General features: G+C 39.3%; 1 protein-coding gene across 6 annotated transcripts in view; it reads left to right on the forward strand.

Moving 5' to 3' along the window:
* LOC125464017 (M-phase phosphoprotein 9) overlaps positions 1 to 23,406 on the forward strand; it is a 99,619-nt gene that overhangs the window by 1,304 nt on the left and 74,909 nt on the right. For 5 of the 6 annotated variants that reach the window (XM_059654865.1, XM_059654864.1, XM_059654867.1 and 2 more), the window contains exons 3-8: positions 11,758 to 11,890; positions 13,150 to 13,239; positions 15,224 to 15,810; positions 18,048 to 18,174; positions 20,491 to 20,581; positions 22,233 to 22,345. In XM_059654865.1, coding sequence (XP_059510848.1) covers positions 11,758 to 11,890; positions 13,150 to 13,239; positions 15,224 to 15,810; positions 18,048 to 18,174; positions 20,491 to 20,581; positions 22,233 to 22,345 — 1,141 coding nt within the window. The remainder of the gene's footprint in view (positions 1 to 11,757; positions 11,891 to 13,149; positions 13,240 to 15,223; positions 15,811 to 18,047; positions 18,175 to 20,490; positions 20,582 to 22,232; positions 22,346 to 23,406) is intronic. The other variant, XM_059654869.1, reaches the window with a different exon arrangement.

The following is a 23,406-nucleotide window of genomic DNA, read 5'->3' on the forward strand; positions in this document are numbered from 1 at the left end:
TGTTAAAGAAAGATTACAGTCCTTTTGAAGGTGACTGTTTAGCCCCACAAGTATGTTCTGTCCTCCTTGGGTAATTTGTGACCTTGCCTCATCTATTCTTGTTGAGTTTTGGAGGGGAAAAAAAGCAAAATGCTCCAGATGTTGGAAATCAAAACACAAATCTGCAGTTCCCATTATCTCTGATACAATACTGGAGAAACTCAGGTTTAGCAGTTACTTGTGGAGATGGGAACCGGGTTAATGTTTTGAGTCTGTTATGACTCTTACTCAGATTCTTGAGGAACTTGACAAGGATAGTAGGAACTGCAGATGCTGGAGAATCTGAGATAACAAGGTGTAGAGGTGGATGAACATAGGCCAAGCAGCATCAGAGGAGCAGGAAGGCTGACATTTTGGGGTCTAGGCCCAAAACGTCAGCCTTCCTGCTCCTCTGATGCTGCTTGGCCTGCTGTCTTCATCCAACTCTACACTTGTTATCTCAGATTCTCCAGCATCTGCAGTTCCTACAAGGAGAGGCTGTTTTTCTTTGTGAATAATTTCAGGACCAGAGGGCATAATCTCCAGAGTAAAGGGTCACTTACTTAGCACATAGACAAAGAGGATAGTTAAATTTTGGATCAGAGATAATGGGAACTGCAGATGCTGGAGAATCTGAGATAACAAAGTGTGGAGCTGGATGATCACAGCAGGCCAAGCAGCATCTTAGGAGCACTCAAGCTGACATTTCGGGCCTAGACCCTTCATCAGGAATGGGGGGGGGGCGATGGGGAAAGAGGGTTCTGAAATAAATAGGGAAGAGGGGGAGGCGGATTGAAGATGGGTAGAGGAGAAGATAGGTGGAGAGGAGACAGACAAGTTAAAGAGGCGGGGATGGAGCCAGTAGACACTCACCTCTACAGGCTCCATCCCTGCTTCTTTAACTTGTCTGTCTCCTCTCCACCTATCTTCTCCTATACCCATCTTTGATCCGCCTCCCCCTCTCTCCGTATTTATTTCAGAACCTTCTCCCCCTCCTGTTTTTCTGATGAAAGGCCTAGGCCCGAAACGTCAGCTTTTGTGCCCCTAAGATGCTACTTAGCCTGCTGTGTTCATCCAGCCCCACTCTTTGTTATCTTAGTTAAGTTTTGGAATTCCTTATGGCAGAGGTTTATTTAGGCTGTGTTGTTAAGTATGTTAAAGACTCAGATTTTTAATCTGTCCGAGTATCAAGGATTAGGGTGGAAAAGGCATGAAAATGGAAATGAGGATTATCACATCAGGCATGATCTTTGATCAGAGAAGACTACCTAGGTTGAATGGCCTACTTCTGCTCTTATGACTTAAGAATTTATTCCCTTTTAACAAACAATCTACTATCAGTGGCATATTTAAAGTGACCAATTGTTCTTTCTTCAACTAGTGTTTTTGGAAGAGAGTTTCAATCTTCAGCTACCCTTTGCATGTAGAAGTGTTTCCTAACTTCACTCCTTCTGAAAAGTCTCTGTTCCTAGTCCTGGATTTCTCAACTTGAAGAAGTAATTTCTTTCTGTGTCATCAGTTGCCCTTTGTCTCTTAAGTTTGTTCAAATTACTGCCTAATCATATAGATCCAGAGAAGAAAACCCTCGCTTGCGTGATCTTTGCTCATTTAATTCTTGGCAGTCAGATATTAATTTGATTTAAATCTGTGCTAAACTCCTACAAAACTAATATGTTCTTCCTGAAGTGTGATGCCCAGAGCTACTCACACCGGGGGTGTAGCCTGACCAGTGTTTTGTTTAGCTGGATCATGATTTCTATCTTTGTCACTTTCATAGATCTTACTTTTAGTATTAAGATATGAAATCTAGTGTTTATATAACCATTTAATAATGCAGAATCATAAGTTCAAATCACATCATGGTAAAATCAAATTGATAGAGTAATGGTGTGATTATTGTACAAACATAACTTTATAGTTGCTTCACTAGTGTCCTTTGGAAAAGATACTTGCCCTATCTGGAGTACGTACAAAGTTATACTCTGACAAGGCAAAAGAGTAAAGTGTTAATAAGAGAAATGATAAACCAGCAGTGACAGGAATGGATAAGGAGTATCCGAAGTGTAACTCAACAGGTATGTGAGACAGCATTCGAGAAGCAGGGAAGTCAACAATAGGCCACATTTGGAGTGTTGTGCACAATTCTGGCCACCACAGTATGGGAAGGATGTGGAGGCTTTGGAGAGGGTACAACAGAGATTTATGAGGATGTTGCCTGGATTGGAGTGCATGAGCTAGAAGGAGAAGTTGGACAAACTTAGATTGTCAGGGACGAGGGTTCGATTTCAATCTAGGTGACTGGTTGTTTGTATGGGTTTCCTCAGTGTCCGGTTTCCTCCCACAGCCCAAAGATGTGCAGGTTATGCTAAATTGCCCATAGCGTATAGGGTAGGGAGTGGGTCTATGTGGGATGCTGTTTGGAAGGTTCATGTGGACTCAGTGGGCTGAATAGCCTGCCTCCACACTAGGGATTCTATGATTCTATGTTTTCACTACGGCATCAGAAGCTGAAAGACCAACAGATAGAATTATATAATTCTATGAGAGGCATTGATAGGGTGGATAGTTACAGGGGGAAAGTTTACTGACATATGCAAGGAAAGTTTTTTACACAGGATGGTAAAGATATGAAATGTCACAGCCAGGGGAGGTGGTATGAGTAGATACAATAGCAACATTTAAGGAGCATTTAGACCCAGCAGGGAATACAGACACATCAATCACATGCAGGTAGATGGGATTTGATGAGAATGGCATCACGGTTGGTGTAGACATGAAGGGCTGTGCTATACTGTTCTGTGTTCTGTCTCGTGTTCTTTGGGGCTCGCCCTCTCCTGTGTGCTTTCTGTCCCTCAGTGAGCGTGCTGTCTCTCCCTCCCTCTCTCTCTTTCTGTCTCATCTCACGCTTGCTCCCTCACGCATGCTGTCTCTCACGTTCATTGTCTCTTTCACACTTGTTCTAGGTCTCTCTTGTGCTGTCTTTATCTCATGCTTTCTCTATCCTTCATGCTCGCGGTCTCTCTATCTTGTGCTCTAGACATCTAGAATACTGTTTGCAGTCTGTGCTGTTTATTTAAGGATAGATGTAAATGCTTAGGTTGTAGATCAGAAAAGGTTTACCAGACTGATAACTGCAATGGATGCATTTTGTTACAGTTACTTTGTGAAGAGTTATCAGGGTAGACAAGATTATGGATTTGAGTTTACAATCACTCAGCCATGATTTTATTAAATGGTGGCACAAGCTTGAGGAGCCAAATTGCCTACTGCTGCTCTGTGTTCAAACTATATACACAGCTTTCAATGCCTCTGTCCATATTCCAAAAGAAATATCTATAAGTAAACAAGATCTTTTTCAATTAGATTTTAAGTTTTAAGTGTTTGAGAGAATTCTGTTGCTTAAATCTATAATTGTTAGTTTTTGCGATTTGAACCCTATTGTTTTGTTTCAATGCTGCACTTTGCTAAGTTCTGTTTTATCATCATGCTTACTTTCCCATAAATGTGGTTGTTTAAAATCCTTAATTATGCATTCTGTTAGGATTAATTGGATTCTTATTGAAATGGAATTTCCTAGAGAATTGAATGTTTCTCTCTGATTCATCTAAGGGCATTTCAACTTCTCAGTCCTATTTTCTTCATTCTGTTTTTGAACCTTCATTGTACTAACACCATTTCACACAGTCTCATTATGTTTCCCATAAGTCTCTGGGTAGCTGGAATCTGTTTAATTGGTTCATATTTCTCTTGGTTTAGTGTCAGTGCTTTATTATACTGTCGCCCTACTACAACACAATAACTTGGAATGAGAGATTACTGTTGGCTCGGGCACTAGGGGAATCTCCTATTCCATGACCAATGTCAAGTGTGATCTCATGTTAAGGATCCCATGTGAAAGTTGGCTATTTGCACAAGGTGGAAATTTAGTGAACCAAGGGATAAAAACTTTCTGGAGGATAGGATTAAATAATTTATGGAACTTAGTGGAAAAAGAAAATCGTTTAGCTGAAATACTTCCTTCAAAATAGCATGAGCAAAACCTAGTTGTACTCTTGTAACATTTAAGACCAACAAAAGTGCAGTAAAATCTGAGAATTTTGTAATACCGGATATCTGTGGATCAAAATGCCATGACAATAGACAGGAATAAATGAAGCATTGCAGAAAACAATTTTTTCTTACATAGACCAACAAAGAGCCATAGTTGATAACTTCGTTCCGATGAATTTCATAAAAATGAGCAGGAAGCATAGAAAACCTTGGAATGAAATGAATGTCACAAGTAAGAAGTACTCCCTTGGAAACGATGACAGTATATCAACAGATGTAACTGTGACCATTTTAGAGCCCATCCTTGTGAAATGAGAGAAGCCCCTTTGCATTCAGATACATAACTGGCTTAAAGGTAGGAGACATGGAATAGTGCTGGAGGGTTGCTTTTTGGACTGGAGATCCATGACCAATGGTGTGCTGCAGTATCGGTGGTGGGTCCTTTGCTTTTTGTCATTTATCTAAATGATTTGGATGTGAATTCAGGATGTATGGTTAATATGCTTGTAGATAACACCAAAATTGGTGGTATAGTGGATCATGAAGAAGGTTTTTGAAGAGTAAGAGACCTTGATCAGATGGACCGAGGAGTCGCAAATGGAGTTTTATTTAGATAAATGTGAGGTGCTACATTTTAGCAGGGCAAATTAGGGCAGGACTTTAACACTTAAGAAATAGAATATCCTTTATTGTCACGTGTACGGAAGCACAGGAGTACAGTGAAAAGTTTACAATGGTGCCCCATATGGCGCCATCTTAGAAACAGAGTACCTAGGTACAGAACCCACCAGATCATGTGTGGAAGACCACAATTGTGTTTGGAGGAAGGGTCACTGGACCCGAAACATTAACTCTGTTTTTTCCTTCACAGATGCTGCCAGGTCTGCTGAGCTTTTCCAGCAGTAGATAGTAGGAACTGCAGATGCTGGAGAAACTGAGATAACAAGGTGTAGAGCTGGATGAACACGGCAGGCCAAGCAGCATTAGAGGAGCAGGAAGGCTGATATTTTGGGCCTAGACCCTTCTTCAGAAATGGTTTCTGAAAAACGGTCTAGGCCCGAAACGTCAGCCTTCCTGCTCCTCTGATGCTGCTTGGCCTGCCGTGTTCATCCAGCTCTACACCTTGTTATCTCTGAGCTTTTCCAGCAACTTTGTTTTTGTACCAGGTACAGATCTTAGACACAAAGGAAGGAAAAAAGTTTTATGTTACTTACAGTCGTTCATAGTATAAGTTTAGAAAAATAACAACAAGATTAAAAACATGAGCATTACAATCATTCAGTAGATCAGCGCAGGGGTCTTCCACACATGGTCTGACCAGGTTCGCAAGCCACAGACCACCCTCATCAATCCCGAGTCCAACAACTGTCCTGCTTTGCTCGGGCTTCCCACCCGTTGGCTGTCCCTGCTCCATTTTGTGCCTCCAGCTGTTCTATCTCAGGAGAGAACACCAAGAGGGGAAAAAAGACAGAACAAAATGGTGAATTAAACAGAAGTAGCAGAGGAACTGGTAAGGTCCTGGGGAGTGTTGCTGAACAAAGAAACCTTGGAGTGCAGTTTCATAATTCCTTGAAAGTGGAGTTACAGGTAGACAGGGTAGTGAAGAAAACGTTGGTATGCTTGTCTTTATTAGTCATTGCATTGATTATAGGAGTTGAGAGGTCATAGAACATTACAGCACAGTACAGGCCCTTCGGCCCTCGATGTAGTGCTGACCTTCCATACCAATCTGAAGCCCATCTAACCTACACTATTCCATGTACGTCCATATGCTTGTCCAATGACGACTTAAATGTACTTAAAGTTGGCGAATCTACTACCGTTGCAGGCAAAGCGTTCCATACCCTTACTAAGGGTAAAGAGACTACCTCTGACATCTGTCCTATATCTTTCACCCCTCAATTTAAAGCTATGCCCCCTCGTGCTCGCCGTCACCATCCTAGGAAAAAGGCTCTCCCTATCCACCCTATCTAACCCTCTGATTATCTTATATGTCTCAATTAAGTCACCTCTCAACCTTCTTCTCTCTAACGAAAACATCCTCAATTCCCTCAGCCTTTCCTTGTAAGACCTTCTCTCCATACCAGGCAACATCCTAGTAAATCTCGTCTGCACCCTTTCCAAAGCTCCCACATCCTTCTTATAATGCGGTGACCAGAACTGTACGCAATACTCCAAGTGCGGCCGCACCAGAGTTTTGTACAGCTGCAGCATAACCTCATGGTTCCGGAACTCGATCCCTCTATTAATAAAAGCTGAAACACTGTATGCCTTCTTAACAGCCCTGTCAACCTGGGTGGCAACTTTCAATGATCTGTGTACACGGACACCGAGATCTCTCTGCTCATCTACACTACTAAGAATCTTACCATTAGCCCAGTACTTTGCATTCCGGTTACTCCTACCAAAGTGCATCACCTCACACTTGTCCGCATTAAACTCCATTTGCCACCTCTTAGCCCAGCTCTGCAGCTTATCTATGTCTCTCTGTAACCTACAACATCCATCATCACTATCCACAACTCCACCGACCTTGGTGTCGTCTGCAAATTTACTAACCCATCCTTCTGCGCTCTCATCCCAGGTCGTGTTGCAACTCCACAGGACATTGGTTAGGCCACTTTGGAATACTGCATTCATTTCTGGTCTCCCTGCTATAGGAAAGATATTGTTGATCTTGAAAAGGTTCAGAAAAGATTTACGAAGATGTTGCTAGGTTCGGAGGGTTGAGCTATAGGGTGAGGCTAAATAGGCTGGAGCTGTTTTCCCTGGAGCATTGGACACTGAAGGATAACCTTTCTAGAAGTTTATAAAATCATGAGGAGCATGGATAGGCTGAATAGCCAAGGTCTTTTCCCCATGGTAGGGCAGTCCAAAATTAGATGGTATATGTTTAAGGTGAGCGTAGGAAAGATTTAGAAGGAACTGAAGGAACAATTGTTTTCACACAGCGGGTAGTGCGCGTGTGGAATGAACTGGCGGAGGAAGTGATGATGACTGGTACAATTGTAACATTTAAAAGGCATCTGGATGAATACATGAATAGTAAGGGTTTAGAGGGATATGGGCAAAATGCTGGCAAATGGACTAGATTAATTTCCGATAGCCAGTAGGCACGAATGAGTTGGACTGAAGGGTCTGTTTCTGTGCTGTACATGTCTATGATTCTATGTTGTCTGACCTATAAGAGTAAGCAAATTGTCACTTTGGAGCTTCTGACAATATTTAATTCATTACGTTTTCTTTCTACACAGTTTTGCAACAGTCCTGACAGCAGTGAAAAATTGTTTGGGACTGTACTCATTATAATTTAGAAGGTGATCTTATTTGAACATACAGGATTCTTAGAGGACTTTACAGGGTAGATATGGTGAGCTTGTTTCCCCTAGTGGGACTGTCTATGACTAATGGGTATAATCTCAGAATAAGGGTGCACGTTCGTGAATCTGTGGCATTCTTTCTGAATGACAAACAAGAGTAAATCATTCAGCCCTTTGGGCATACTGTGCCATTCAAAAAGATCATGACTGATCTGATTTTTTTTAAACCTCAGCTCAACAATAGTCTTTCATCCCCTTGTTAACCAAGAGTCTATTTACCTCTGCATTTAAAAAAAACTATCAAGGTTCTGCATTCAATGCCTTTTGAGAAAAGGAATTCCAAAGGCACTCAACCTTCCATGAGGGAAAAATAAAAATGTTCTTGTCTCTGTCAGATGGGTGATCTCTTATTTTAAACTATGACCTTTTGTTCTGGATTTCTTCCAAATATGGGAACATCCTTTCCACATTCACAAAGTCACCCCCCCTTGGGATTTTTTCATATGTTTCAATTAAATCACATCTCGGTCTTCTAAATCCAGAGAATATATGAAATCAAAGAACTGCAGAAGCTGGTAATCAACTGTTCTGAAGCAGGGCCACTGGACCCAAACTCTGCTTTCTCTCCATAGATGCAGCCAGACCGGCTGACATTTCCAGCAATTTCTGATTTTGTTCTGGGGAATGCATGCCTCGTCTGTCTAGCCTTTCATCATAAGGCAGTCAGCTCATTCCAGATAATAATTTGGCAAACCTTCAGTTAACTGCTTCCAATGCATTAACATGCTTCCAAAGGTACAAGGACCAGTACTATACATAGTGTTCCAGATGTGGTCTCACCAATACTCTCTGTAACTGGACTTGCAGTTACCAATGCCCTGTATTTACCAAAGAGGGCGGCTGAGGCTGTGTTGCTGAGTATATTCAAGTTTGAAATTTTTATTCAGTAAGTGAGTCAGGGATTACAGGGAAAATGTAGGAAAGTGACTTTGAGGGTTATCAGATTAACCATGATCTAATTGAAGAATAGAGTAGACTCAATGGGCTGAATGGCCTGCTTCTACTCCAGCGACTTAAGGCCTTATGAGAAATAGGAGTGGGGATATACCATTGAGCCTTTTGGCTTGCTACATTATGCAGTGAAATAATTCCTGATCATTTACTTAACACAATTTTCCTGCAATATTCCCACATCCCTTTATGTTTTTAATATATAGAAATTTATTGATCTCAGTCCTGAATATCATTCCTCTCCCCTTATCCCAAACAGGGGAATCATTCTTCTTACACCTACCCTGTTGAACCTTGTAAGAATTCTGTATGTTTGAATTAGATCAAATCTCATTTTTCTATACTTCAAAAAATACAGGCCCAATCTATTTAATATTTCCTCATATAACAATCCTTACATGCCAGCAATTATTTTGGAAAATCTTTGCTGCACTTAGTACATCCTCAGCAGAGTTGTGACCCTTTGAACTTTTACTTATAAATTCTGTCTGATGCTACCTCTCTCACTAACACATGAAGAAGGCGTAAGACTCCGAATGCTTGTGTTTTGAAATAAACCTGTTGGGCTATAACCTGGTTTCATGTGAATTCTGACCTTGTCCACCCCAGTCCAACACCAGCACCCCCCACATCGTGGCTGCCTCGATTATGAATATATCTCTTAGTAGGTAAAGTGACCAAAACTGCCCATATGATCTTAACAAGGGTTTATATAATTGTGTTTAGACATCTTTACTCCTATGTTCAGATTCCCTTAAGGTAAAGATCAACAAGCCACTTGCCCAGGCTCTCTGATGAAGGGTCTAGGCCCGAAACGTCAGCTTTTGTGCTCCTGAGATGCTGCTTAGCCTGCTGTGTTCATCCAGCCTCACATTTTATCATCTTGGAATTCTCCAGCATCTGCAGTTCCCATTATCTCTGCCCCCTTAATTACTTGCTGTACGTGCCTGTAAACTTCGACTGACTTTTCTCGGTCCTTTGAAGTTTGACACCTTGCAGCTGCTCGCCACTTAGTAAGTTTTGTATTTCTGTTTTTCCTACCAAAGTGGATAACCTCCACTTTACCTCACATTAATTCCATCTGCTAAATTTCCACTAACAGACTTAACCTCTCCAAATGCCCTTGAAGTATCTTTGCATCGTCGCTGTCTAGCTCTGTTATTACATTATGCTTCGCTGACAGTGAAATTAATGTCAGATTTTTCAACAGTTTTGTTAAAAATCTATTAAATGTTACAAAATTACTACCAAGCTTTGTGTCATGTTTTGAGGAAAATGGTTTGGCCAAATAGCTTGCTTTTACCACCCTTTTTTAAAAAAAATCTCCATATGTTCTGAAAAACCTTATCAACTATATGGTTAATCTCTTGCTTGAGTGCAAATCAGCCTCTGACAATAGTCAGTTTTCAAACAGAATCCTCAAAAGGTGATCACTTTGAATTCAGTTCCTACAAACTATCCTATGATATTATTCACGGAAGAGAAGTATTTTCCCTGGATCTTAATCAGTAGGTTTCCAGCATTCAATATTGTCGGGTTGTTGTTCCAGCATAGTGAAGTACTGATCTTGCGGTGGCAGCCTGCCAGTCTGAACATTACACTTATATACACACACACACACACACACACACACACACACACACACACACACACACACACACTGGTTACTCCAGGGACTTGTGTTCAATTCCACCGTCGGGTGACTGTATGTAGTTTGCATTTTCTCCTAGAGTCTGCTTGGGTTTCCTCTGGGTGCTCCAGTTTCCTCCCAGTGTCAAAAGATGTGCAGGTTACGTGGATTGGCTATGCTGAATTTCCTATAGTGCCCGTGGATGTGCAGACTAGGTGGATTAGCCATGTGAAATGCAGGGTTGTGCGATGGGATGGGGTAAGGGGGAAGGGTTGTGTGTGTGTGTGTCTAGGTGGGATGCTGCTCAGAGAGTCACTGTGAACCCGATAGATCAACTGGCCTGCTTTGACACTGTAGTGATTCTATTATTCCATGATTCCTGTCAGAAGTTTCTGTAAATCTAAATATACTGTATCCATTGGTTCCTCTATCAATTCTACCAGGAACAACTTAAAACAAAATTCAGCACGTTTGTTGAAAATGATTTCCTTTCATAAATTAATGTTGGTTCTGTGTGATCCTGCCAATATTTTCTCAGTGTCAAATGAAGGTTTAGAATTTGATCATCACTCCTTTGGTGCGTACATAACTGGGTGACCCAGTGACCACTGCAGAGGTGAAAATCCATCTTTATTCCCAGCAGTGATAATTCATCTACATGATGTATTGTTGTGCATTTTAATGGAAGAAAAATGAAAAAATCAAATTGAGTCAGTTGGTTGGTATCCTAGTACGATTGTATTTTGTGAGAAAGGAGGCTTGTTCAATTAAAGTATCCACTTTACACAAAACAGTTATGAGGGGAAAATGGGTGAAGGTAAATTGTGGAAACTAAATTTAATGATACGATGGTAAATAGACAATGGCAACAACATTTAAAGAATTAATACAAAATCAGCTGCAAACTATATACTCTTCAAGGAAAAGTAGCATAACCTTGCTTAATAAGTTGTTAAACGTATTATTAGATTCAGAGGAAATCCTAGTGTTGCTAAAATGAATAGTGTCAGAGAATTGGAAGGATTTTAAAGTTCAGCCAATGATGACCCATAAATTGACAAGTACAGAGAAAATCAAACAGGAGACTAGCTAGAGATGTGAATAAAAATTTCACAAACCTTTATAGATATGTGTCTGCATGTTCTATTTTCTGCCACTAGATGTTGCAAGCTCATTGAGAAAGGGAAACAGTAAAAGTAATTTGCAGTTATTCATGGTGGAGTAATTGGAAATCCAGTATTGTGTTTAACACATTCAATCACATAACCATTAGTGAATACAGTCTTCTGAATCCATTAGTAAGGGTACTGAATAGTTAATATTAAAATAAAATAATTTGGTACGAGTGGTAAACATTTGTACTTGAACAGTGCTGTCTAGTTATATACCCTAAGACTGCAATGTGATTGCTCAGGTCCAGCTGAAATAACTACTCTAGATAATCTTTAAAATGTTTATTATATTAAGCTGCAGGATAAATAGTTAAGGAAGCAACCAAAAATACTAAAAATATTTGTGGGTGTAGAGTGTTGAAAGAGTGGTATGTCTGACTTGTGGATTTGCTGCCATAGACTATTGGAATATTATAGGTATTTCCAAATCATTTACAATGTTAAAAACATTATTTGGTGAGAAAACTTTGTTTTCTTATATCTAACGTTTATAAGTTAACATCCCCCAATCCCTCTGCCTGCCTGTCTCTCTCTCTCTCTCTCTCTCTCCAATTAGATATCTGTTTCGTGAAAATTTGAGCAAAAAATTGCCTTTGATTAATCCAAGCGCGCTTGAAACCTTGAAGACTCTAATGCAAGAGATTCAAAATACTAGCGGGGCAGATCCTGAGATTCTGAAGAACTGTGAGGTTAGTTGTTGAGTCGTCTTTTGAAAGCAAAGTGGTATTTTTGGTGTGTGTGCGCGTGTGTGTGTGTGTGGTGTGTGTACGGTCAACTGTCAGGTTGCTGCTTGCTTGTTGACCTGTCTTGAATTAGCTGATCCTCACAGTAGTGTCAACCACTCTTTCTTTCTCAACATTTGGCATCACTTTCACATTCTTCTTGTGACTTTGAGGTAACGAGGTGTAGAGCTGGACAAACGCAACAGGCCAAGCAGCATCAGAGGAGCAGGAAAGCTGACGTTTCAGGTCTAGACCCTTCTTCGGAAAATGCAAGAAGGGTCTAGACCCGAAACGTCAGCTTTCCTGATCCTCTGATGCTGCTTGGCCTGCTGTGTTCGTCCAGCTCTACACCTTGTTATCTCAGATTCTCCATCATCGGCGGTTCCTACTGTCTTCTGGTGACTTTACTAGTTTGGCTTTTTATTTCTAAAATACTATTTTGTTTGAACATTAAATGCCCTTTAGGGAAGGGCACTGCCATCCTTACCTGGTCTGGTCCACATGTGACTCCAGACCCACAGCAATGTGGTTGACTCTTAACTGCCCTCTGGGATGGGAAATAAATGCTGCCGAGCCAACAATGCCCTCATCCTGTAAATGAATAAAGGGAAAAAAAAACTAAATCACTTGATTTATATTTTCTTTGTTCTAAAACATCTTTACTTACTTTACACACTCTTGGGAAAAGAAGTGAACCAAAAATGTTTGAAATTTAAATCAAAGCAATTTCTTGTCAGCTTTCCTGAAAGCAAGGAAGAAATAACTTTGATTTCACTCACCTTTGTTCTTGAGGCAGTTGCAAATAAAATCCCACAAGTAGCAACTGAGATGAAGGATCAGTTGATGCATTTTTATGGTGTTGGTTGAAAGATAAATGTTGAACTTTCTTTGAAAATGTGTCTTGGAGTCTTTTATGCTCATCTCAATTGGAATTTAATGAGTTTGATGTTCCATTCAAAAATCAGTAGCTCTAACAATGCAACAATCTCCCAATGCTCTGAAATTACTATCTGCATAATGTACTGAAATCCTTGAGTGAGACGGTCTTCTTACTCACAAGGTGAACTGCTCCTGGTTTATCAAGCAGACATGACATTATTAATCATCTTATTCATATCCAATTGGGTATCAACTAATGAATTGAGAATTATAAATATGAAAGAAATTTACTTGTTGGTGGAAATTAGTAGATAATATATTGTGTATTTCTTCCTGTGGGTTATTAGGCAAGGTGGTTGCAGCTCTTTAAACTAGTGGAAAAACAATACCAGGATCAGATTTTGTCTCAGCAGGACCAATACCAATGTCAGATCCAAGTGAGTAAAGGATGCAAATTTTTATTGTTACTTTCACAAAAATGTTTTAGATTTATATTTTTCATGAATAAATTAAGCTCAGTAAGGGGAGGAATGTCATTTGTCATTATTGTGACTCTTCATTGGGCACCCATTGTTTATATCAGTACTGTTAGGTCTCTGATTACGAAGGGAAATGCAGAAGTCTTTTGCTTTTTCTTAACCTAAACATTTTCCATTTGCACCAATTACACCTGTCACTTCGCTTTCTTCCTATTCTTTGTGTTCCTCTGATTAGATTAATAATTTGATGAAAATTGGGGATAGTATTGTGGTCTAGTTAATGGTCTCTTAAAAGCATTTAAGACTGTAAACATCATTGTTAAGGCTTGATAGTGGGATATAACAAAAGCTCCATGGTTATATGATCAAAGTTAACATGTTTATTAGCGGTCATAGCAGTAATAAGTATATTAAGCAGTAAATTTGTATGCTATACCAGTCCAAGACAAAGTCTGATAGCAAGTAACACATGCATTAAGTTAGCATCAAGTCTTGCTGCCTTCTTGCAGTCACAAATCCCAGCCCAGTATGACATCTAATGAATGAAGCAAAGTCCCTGATATTAATACCATTCCAAATCTAAGATTATGTGCTATATCACCATTTTTGTGGTTTCAGTACTTTTCAGACATTCCATTATACAGAAGACCATCTCCAGGTGGCTGTGTTTAATGGCCTCATAGACTGTTTGGTGTCACGTGGTCACCTCTCAGTCAAAAAAAACTTTTTCACATACTTTTCCACTTTATTTCAATTGTTCATCATCATGTCCAATTAACCCTTAATGATTTTCCTTGCTGTATGAGTCTGTGATTAATCCTTCACAATTTGGTTTGAAGATATCATTTTTAATCCTACCACTACAGTCATTTTATATTTCAACAAAACTTGTAGTACTATCTGTTTAGGTCTCAGTTTTAGTGTGGTGTAACATGGTATTCATGACAGTGCTACATCATTCTATGTTTGCCAACTATAGAGCAGTTTCACCAGAATTCTGTATTGAACATTCCAGAAATGGTGATGATGCCAGTACTTGAGTGACAACAAATGGTCTCATAACAATAGATTGTTTTCATCTCTCACATTTCCCTGGTGCATTAATGTGCTGTGCTGAGGTAGAAGTTCAGATGTCTTGAAGTACAATAAGGAGGGAGGGACATGGAACATTTGACATTATTACAATGATTTAATTTGACATACACAAGAATAATTTTAATATTCTGTGTTTCCACATAATTACTTTGGAACCTTTTATTTTCCCTTTTCCCCCAGCAATCCAAAAAAAAATTCTTGAGAGCCCTGTCCCTCCAATGTGGTGGTGAAGAAATAGTAATATTTGTTTCATTCATATCACATGCTGGAAATGTACTTAGTATTTTTTTGGGGGGTCTGTACAACTTACATGCACATTAAGATTGCTGTTTGTAATGCATCCACCCACTGTAATTCAGGGCATTATTGGAAACTGGATATAGGTTGAAGTAGGATTGTAAATAAGTTGTAAAATTTATGTAAAGAGGTAACATCCTTTAGATTAAATTTAAAAGTGTTGTGCACTGTCCAGTCATTTGCCAGTTGAAATCTTTATCATTGCTGGATTCTGTATTCAGTGTAGCCATTCTCATTGACATTTGCCAGGCAGGGGTGAAGGATAGTCATATTTCCTTTACATAGCTATAAATTAAAATTTTCATGGAGTGATTTAGAAAGTATTGAAATATTGTAGATATATGCAGTTGTATAAAGTGGTTTTGGAACATATTTGTAGCATTCAGTTTGCCCGATCTTCCGTAACAAATCTGAATTATAAATTACGCAGTTGTGTTCAAAAAATTTGATGTTATGGACAAGGGAAGGTTGAACTCTGCAAGTACTGTGATTTTATAATATTGTCAATGTAGCAATTGCCTCTTGGTATATTTTCTTCTGTTATTTCCAGCTTATTCAAGATGAAATCAAAGCACTAATTCAGTTGCAAAATGATATTGGTCTTGGACACTCTACAGCCAGGTTACCATCCTTTACAAAACTCATAAGTGATACAACTGAACCCTGTTTTCTTAATGGCCACTGCTTGGAGGAACTGGAATGTAAAATAGAATCTGATGTACAATCTGACTGCAGTGAAGCAGAAGAACAAGTAATGGCTAACAATGAATGCAATCTTGAACAGAAAGAACTTCAAGACAACATGCCGCTGACCAGTGGATATGCAACATTTTCAGCATCAATGCAATCTGATTTTCATGGTATCGGTACAGTGCATAATTCTAAATTGAATACTGAAAACAGTAAACAGAATATGAACGAAAATGATCCAGTCCAGCTCCATAATCTATCCTGTTTTCCTCCTCCAAAAGAAAGTGGACTGTCATCAGTGACTTCTGCTACTGTTAATGAGTGCTCTGTCACAAGCAAATCAACTCAAGGCCTGAGGACTAATCCAGAAGAAAGTAGCAACAAATCCAGTTTGGAAGTGATAGCTGCACCTGAGGGTCTACTGGGAAAGCAGAATAAGGTTAATGGGTATGTATCACTGGTTTGAATAATAAAAAAGGGAAGCATGAAAAATAGGAGCAGGCTTTTTGGCCCTTTGAGCCTGCTCTCCATTCATTATCATCATAGGTGATCATCTAACTAAGTATCCTGTTCTTGCTTTCTCCCCATACCATTTAAGCTCTTTAACTCCAAGAACCACCGTTTTCTGTGGCAGAGATCCCCACAGGCTGACCACTGTCTGGTGAAGACATTTATCCTCATTCCACTCCTAAATAACCTAATTTGGGTTATGACCCATGTTTCTGGACTCCCCAGTCATTGGAAACATACTTCTGCCAAACATGACGCCAAAGTAAACTAATCCTTTTGCCTGCCCTTGGCCCATGTTCCTCCATTCCTTAGTCCCTTAGATTCCCCTATAGTATCTGCCCCCTCTATCACCACTCCTGGCAGCGTGTACTCATAGTGCACAGGTTTTCCTCGTGTTGTCTCTGGTTCTTACAATTATGAAAAATCTAAGACCTCTGGCTCTCTACCTCTTCGTCAGATGAAATGCCTTATTTTTATTTAAGCTGTATTGAAACCTCAGTTTTTAATATCTGTAGCAAATTTTTCCACAATCTTTCTAATTTCTTTGAAGATTTTTATCTTGCAATCACTAGGACAGTCAATAAAAGTACCAATTCAAGGGTAAAACCATTGTTTATACTGGTTTAGGGGGATTCACTGGGTTGCGCGTTTTTCAACTGCAGGAATTATGCTGACAACAAATTTAGTATTGTTGTTTGGGCTTGCTCTGTAGTGACTTGCATGAACTTGAAGGTACATATAATAATACATACTGGGTCCCATTCTTTGTAGATAGGAAGAGCTTGTATATGCCCTGTCTCTATTTCAACTCCGTAACATAGATGACAACCCTTTGCTAGTTCAGTTTTCAGAACAATAAGTGTCAACCTGCTTAATTTAAAATTTAAAACCTGGCTATTAACTGTCAATCAGCGGTAATTTTCTCTCCGTATAAAACTTGGTAGTGTAAAGCAATAGTTTTATAGCAGAGCAAGGCATTCTCCATGGCAATACCTCTATTGATCTGAGCCCACTTACCAACTAATCAGCAGTCTCCTCTCATTCAGTATAAATGTGGTTTTCCTCTTGAATTAGTATTCTTGTGAAAAGCACCGAGAAGTGCAAGACAAAAAGCTGCAACAAAATGTCTATTTTCAGTAGTACTCTAATTCTGTGCTGTCAAATGACTCTGAAAATTTATTTATTTGCCTCCAAATGTATGTTCCTGGACCCTGTTTACAATTTTAGCTTATTGCTGCTCTTTGTTCTTCTTCTCAATTCACATTCCTGTACATCAGGTTTTAGTAGCCATATGTTCATTCATTCCACCAGTTCATCCATGTTCTCTTAAAGTTGTGAACTTTCTTCAGTATTCACAACTGTTTCAAATTTTGTATTATCTGCACATTTTGAAACTGAGCCTTGGATATATAGGCAAAGTCATTAACATAATTCAAGAACAACAGTTGCCCAAGTACTTATCTCTGGAGAGCATGAATGTATATTTTCACCCAATCTGGAAAAACAACGTTCGCTGCCACTGGAAATGTGAGTTGAAACTATCATAACGTGTATTATTACTTTAACTAACACTCGCACTGCGCAATGTTTTATTTTTATTTCCCAAACGAGAAAAGGATTAGCTGTGGATGATAAGTTATTTTTGGTTTAAATTATCAATGCTCTGAATTTGCAGTCACCTGATGAAGTACTTGGACATGAATGTTTAGATTGGGCCTGTGCTTAATAATCATTGTTATCCTCTCCAGCACTGCTAGGAAAATCATCCACGTTGACACTGGTAGAACCCTGACTGGATCAGGATTCATCATATATGCACGATGAACTTCCACTGGCAGCCTGGAGCAATGGATAGTGATGCTAGAGGCTCTAACTTCTTCACATCACTCAGCTGATTAAGAATTTTTCCTGTTGCCACCTACAATTGACATTTGTCGGAAAGATTTATGAGTTTATACTCAAGCTGTTTGGCTGTGTTTTGAACTTGGTCATCAGGTCTTGAAGTGGAACTTGAACCCAGAGCTTTTTGGTCAAAAGTAGGGCCACTACTTATAAAAGACCTTTCAACATGTCAAGGTAGAAGAAAGCAGGGACCCAGTTTTATGGGCAGTTAGTTAGCTTAACCAAGTTTACAAGGGCATATGTGATGGCATTTAATTTTTACTTTTTAAAAGGTTGACGTCATGGGCGCAGAAAGTTAGACAGAAGAATCAGAAATCAAAACTTGTAAATGGAGCTGGATTGGAGAGAATGGAGCCACAGGGATGTGGGCAGCCTCAGGAGATTGAAGCACCAGAAGGTGTAAGTGTCAATGTTGTTAAGTTACAATTAAAGCTCCTCCTCTTCTGGGATTTTTCTGTGTATTTTTATTAAAACTGCATCTGTTATTTATTCACATCCTTTATAGCAGAGAGTTGCCTCAAAGTTTTTATTGTTATTGATTTTTATTTTCTGGTTCATAACATTCTGTGAACTTCTACTGCAACTGACCAAATCCTGTATTTTTAATAACACTTAACAGACTAAGTCTTAATTGCTTCCTTTGGTTACCATTTTCACTTTGGAGAGTGAGCAGATCAATGTTGGAGATTCATCAAAAGCCACTGCTGTTTTCATACATCAATGCATGCTGCAGGTTGTAACTAAATGCCCAGAGCATTTTTGAAATTCAGCTATCAGTTAGTTTCTGAGAGCAATGAAACTGTGTGTAAAGGACTTTGAAACTCATTCCTCACTGATACAAGTGTGAACTTGCCCTGTGTTTCACACAGGATTTCTGAAATTTGTATTTAATGGAGGAAACCTGTCAATTAAAATTCAGTTATTGTGTTTTGTGAAGTTTTGACTAGTATTTTGTACTTCATAGTTGGTTAGTTTTTACAAGATTTATCAATATCTCTTGTGTTTTATGTAACCTTTAATTAACCAAGAGTCTGTGTTTAACAGCTAGTTTCTAGAAATTGTTGATGCCATAGAACCATAGAAACGGTGTAGCACAGCCATCTTGTCTTTCCTGTAATGTGGTGGTCAAAATTGCAAGCAATACTCCAGTTGTGATCTCACCAGTGTCTTGTATGGTTTATGATTATCCATACTTTTCATTCTAAACTTGTGCCAATGAAGGAGAGCATGCCGTATCCCTTCTTTACAAAATTTTGCTGCTCCCATTAGAGTCCTGTGCACTTGCGTACCAAGATCTCTCACTTTATCTACTCCTCTCACTATATTCTCATTTACTGTGTATTCCTTTATACTGTTTGACCTCCCTAAATGCATTACTTCTCACTAATCAGAGTTGAACTCCATCTGCTCTTTCCTGCCCACTTCACCAACCCATCTGTATCATTTTGGAGCTGAAAGCAAATTTCCCAATTGTGCCCCCTCATGTTCAAGCCTAAGTCGTAATGTGTAAAACATACAGCAGGGTACCAACACTGAGGCCTGTGGAAAACCACTTATAGTCATAGAGTTGTAGAGTCATAGAGATATATAACATGGAAACAGATGCTTTGGTACAACTCATTCGTGCTGATCAGATATCCTAAAAAATTCATTTGCCAGCATTTGTGCCATATACCTCTAAACCCTTCCGATTCATATACCCATCCAGATGCCTTTTAAATGCTGTTATTGTATCTGCGTCCACCAATTTCTCTGGCAGCTCATTCCATACGCACCATTCTCTGGGTGAAAAGGCTGCCCCTTAGGTCCCTTTTAAATCATAAGCCTCTCATCTTAGGCCTATGCCCTCTAGTTTTCAACTGCACCACCCCAGGGAAAAGACCTTGTCTACTTAACTATTCATGCCTCTCATGATTTTACAAACCTCCAAGTTCACCCCTCAGCCTCTGATGCTCCAGGGAAAATAGCCCCAGTCTATTTAATCGCTCCCTATAGCTTAAACCTTGCAACCCTGGCAACATCCTTTGTAAATCTTTTCTGAACCCATTCAATTTTCACAACCCCTTTCCTATAGCAGGGAGACCAGAATTGTATGCAACATTCCACAGTGGCCTAACCAATGTCCTGTAAAGAGACAACGTGACCTTACAACTCCTGTACTCAATGCCCTGACCACCTGAAATAGCTTTCCATTCACAAAAGCAGCCATTGAGCATGACCCTTTGTTTTCTGTTACAAAGCCAACTTTGGATCCAATCCAAAACAATTCACAGTATCCTACAGACTTTTATTTTTTTTAATCAGTCTTCCATGTTGCATTTTGTCAAATGCCTTACTAAAATCCATGTAGACAACCACCTTTGCACCACTGTGATACAGAAGTAGGAATATTTTTCTTCAAAATAAGTTTTTAATCAATATTTTTGATGAATTATTACATGAAAATTTTAAAAATTGACTTACATGTATTAATTAAGTAATTCAAATGCACAATTAAAAGTGCCATCAAAACTGCCAATTCCATGCCAACACAAGGACTACAAGAGTTCAGAAAGGCCCACCATCAACCCCTTGGGGCAATGTGGAAGGGCAGTTCAAGCAGTAACACCTGTAGTCTGAGAAGCAGTTGAAAGAATAGTGTTAAGCAATTTAAGGTTAATTTTTGCAATAATTTGTGTAGATCTAAGTGTTTTACAGCTAAACTGCTTCTTTCAGGTTAATTTGCTATCTGCCGCCTCCTCGCCGAACTCCTTCTACCTCAGCAGACCTTGTAGCAGTCCAAACTCTCTGGTATCTAATATTTCAGGTAAATATTTATTTAAACTTTTCTGACACTTACAATTTAAATTTCTGGATTATTTTGTAATTTGTTCTTGGGTCTTCCTTAGCCTGATTAGAATTACATCCATGTTGCTAACAAGCTGTTTTCAACCCTTTGCTGCTCATTCTTGTACAACTGCACATTCTTGTACAACTGGGTGTTTGGAAAATGACACTGTCCAGACAGAATGGATACTTGTTTTCCATGAGGCTTTTTTTTTAGGTATTGCTGTGTCTTGTAGCTTGAGTGAATCTGGTGTAGGTCAGGGGTTTAAACAGCATGGGATCAGGCCTGTGATGTTTTCACCCAGGATGGCGCAAGTTGTTGTTCAGCATAATGTACAAGTATACTATTGTATTGAGCATTTTTCTTATTAGTAGGAATGTATCTTTTAATAGAGAATTTTAAATTTTTACATCTGAATTGATGTTTGTGAATGCTTTGGAAAATTAATTCCAATCAGCCTGTCGTGTATATGAGATTAAATATCCCCCTTGTTTATCAGTGCTATTTTTATATTTATGATCTCTCGTTGCTCACTTCCAACTTATAGACAAGAGATCTAAAAGTAATTTATCTTAGTTGCAGATTAAAGTTGGTGGTTGGATGAGCTGTGTGGAGGATGCAGTGATGCTGCACCGTGATTTAGCCAAGTTCATGAGTGGTAAATACATAGCAGAAGAAGTTTAATATGGATAAATGTGAGGTTATCCACTTTGGAAGCAAAGACATGAAGGCAGACTATTATTTCAATGGCAATAGATTGGGAAAGGGAGAAGTGTGATGAGACCTGGGTGGTGTTGTATACCACTTGCTGAAAGTAAGTGTGCAGTATCTGCAGGCAGTTCTTGAAGAAGGCAAAATCTTCGTAGTGAGAGGATTTGAATCAGGAGCAGGATGTTTTGCTGCAGATGATATCAACAATGGAGGAGAAACTATTGGCAGTGCCACTAATCCTTTGATTCACACTGTTGGAAGGATGTAATTACATTGGAGAGGATACAGAAGCGATTCACCAGGATGTTGCCTGGGGTGGAAGGGCACTGTTACGAGGACTGATGAGATAGATTGAGTTTGTTTTCCTTGCAGCAGAGGAGGCTAAAGGGGATCTGATTGAGGTATACAAAATTGAGAGTCATAGACTGGGTAGATTATGAAAATCTTTTCCCCACTATGGCAGATGTGTCTAAGACCAGAGGGCATAAGTTTTAGGTGAAGAAGAAATGGCCTAGAGGAGATCAGAGGAAACTTTTTTTCACTTAGAGGGTGGTAGATTTTCTAATGTGCTGTCTGAGAAGGTGGTGGAGGCAGATAATCTCAAAACATTCGATAAGCATCTAATCGAGCACATTCTATGGTATTGCATGCTATGGACCAAGTGCAGATAAATGAAATTAGAGTAGTTTGGTGTTTGTCGGTCAGCATAGTCCTGATGGCTGAAGGCCCTGTTCTACGTTCTATGACTCTAAAGAAAAAAGCAAAGGTCTAGCAGTTCCTCTGCGATTTAAAAATATATTTGGAAGTTGAATAATCTCCAAATAATTTCTTAATTTATTTTCTCATATTTACACCTTTAAACCAGGTTTTCTTTGAAAACTCATTGTGCCTTTGTTAAATTTAGTTGTTTTTATTATAGGACTTTCTTATTGGAGGCTGGATGAAAAGGATCTGTACCGGTCTTTACCAAAGAACGAGGAGGCTGACCTTGCTGACATATTTTCTTCCATCAAAACTGTTGATAGATGTCAGGCATGTAGAAGCGGTTTTATTAATTGATCAAATGTTATTTGGTTATGTAAAATAGAACATTTCTGAATCTCAGCAAGAGCAAGCAATGTACTTGCACTTAGAACTTTACTTAATTATCAGACCTTGACAGCCCTCTCTGTAGTTAAGAATTCCACAGATTCATTGCCCTCTGAGATAAGAAATTTCTCCTCATCTCTGGCTTAAATTTGCAACCCCTTTGTGTGAGATTATGTCCTCGACTCTCCCACATGGGGAACGACTTTTCTGCACCTACCCTTAAGCATCTGGTTATTTTCAATAAAGTCACCTTTCATTATTCTAAATTCCAGTGAGTGCAGGCCCAACCTACTCAACCTGTCCTCGTAGAAAATCCCTCCATACATGGTTGTGGTACTTTCATATTACACAGAACCTGTTGTTAGCTACTAATTGTCCCCATTAATAGCCATTCATCCTCCCTTTGTCTATCCACTTCTTTGTCTGTCAAACTGTTCCTCCCTGTCTTGTGCTCCATCGCCACACATCTTTTACTCCTTACCACCCCTTTCTTCTCCCCCTGCCGCCCCAACCCTCCGATCCTCTGCATATAAACCAATCTTTTCCAAGCTACCGTCAGCTCTGACAAACGGCCGCTGGACCTGAAACATGAAATCTGATTTTCTGTCCACTGATGTTGCCAGACCTACTGAGCTTTTCCAGCAACTTCTGTTTTGTCTTTCCATATCTGGTATCAGCCAAACCTTCTGCAGACTGCCTGTAGTTCTATTATATCTTTACTTGGATAAGGAGTCCAAAACTGTTCACAGTATTCCTGCTGTGGTCTGACTAAATGCCTTGTATAACTTTTGCAAAATCTTCTGCTTTTTAAATCCATTCCCCTTGAATTAAAGGCCATATTCTACTGCCCCTCAGGGTTTATCTTCTTCCTCTTTTATTCATGAGGTCATCTTTTGTTGGTGTTTTAAACAAAAACTTCTCCATCCTTAGGCTTATTACTAATCTTTGCCACCTTGTATATTTTTTCTTCCAATTTGGCACCATCTTTAACTTCTCTGGTTAAC

This window comes from Stegostoma tigrinum, chromosome 26 (assembly GCF_030684315.1).
Source record: "Stegostoma tigrinum isolate sSteTig4 chromosome 26, sSteTig4.hap1, whole genome shotgun sequence".
NCBI lineage: Eukaryota > Metazoa > Chordata > Chondrichthyes > Orectolobiformes > Stegostomatidae > Stegostoma > Stegostoma tigrinum.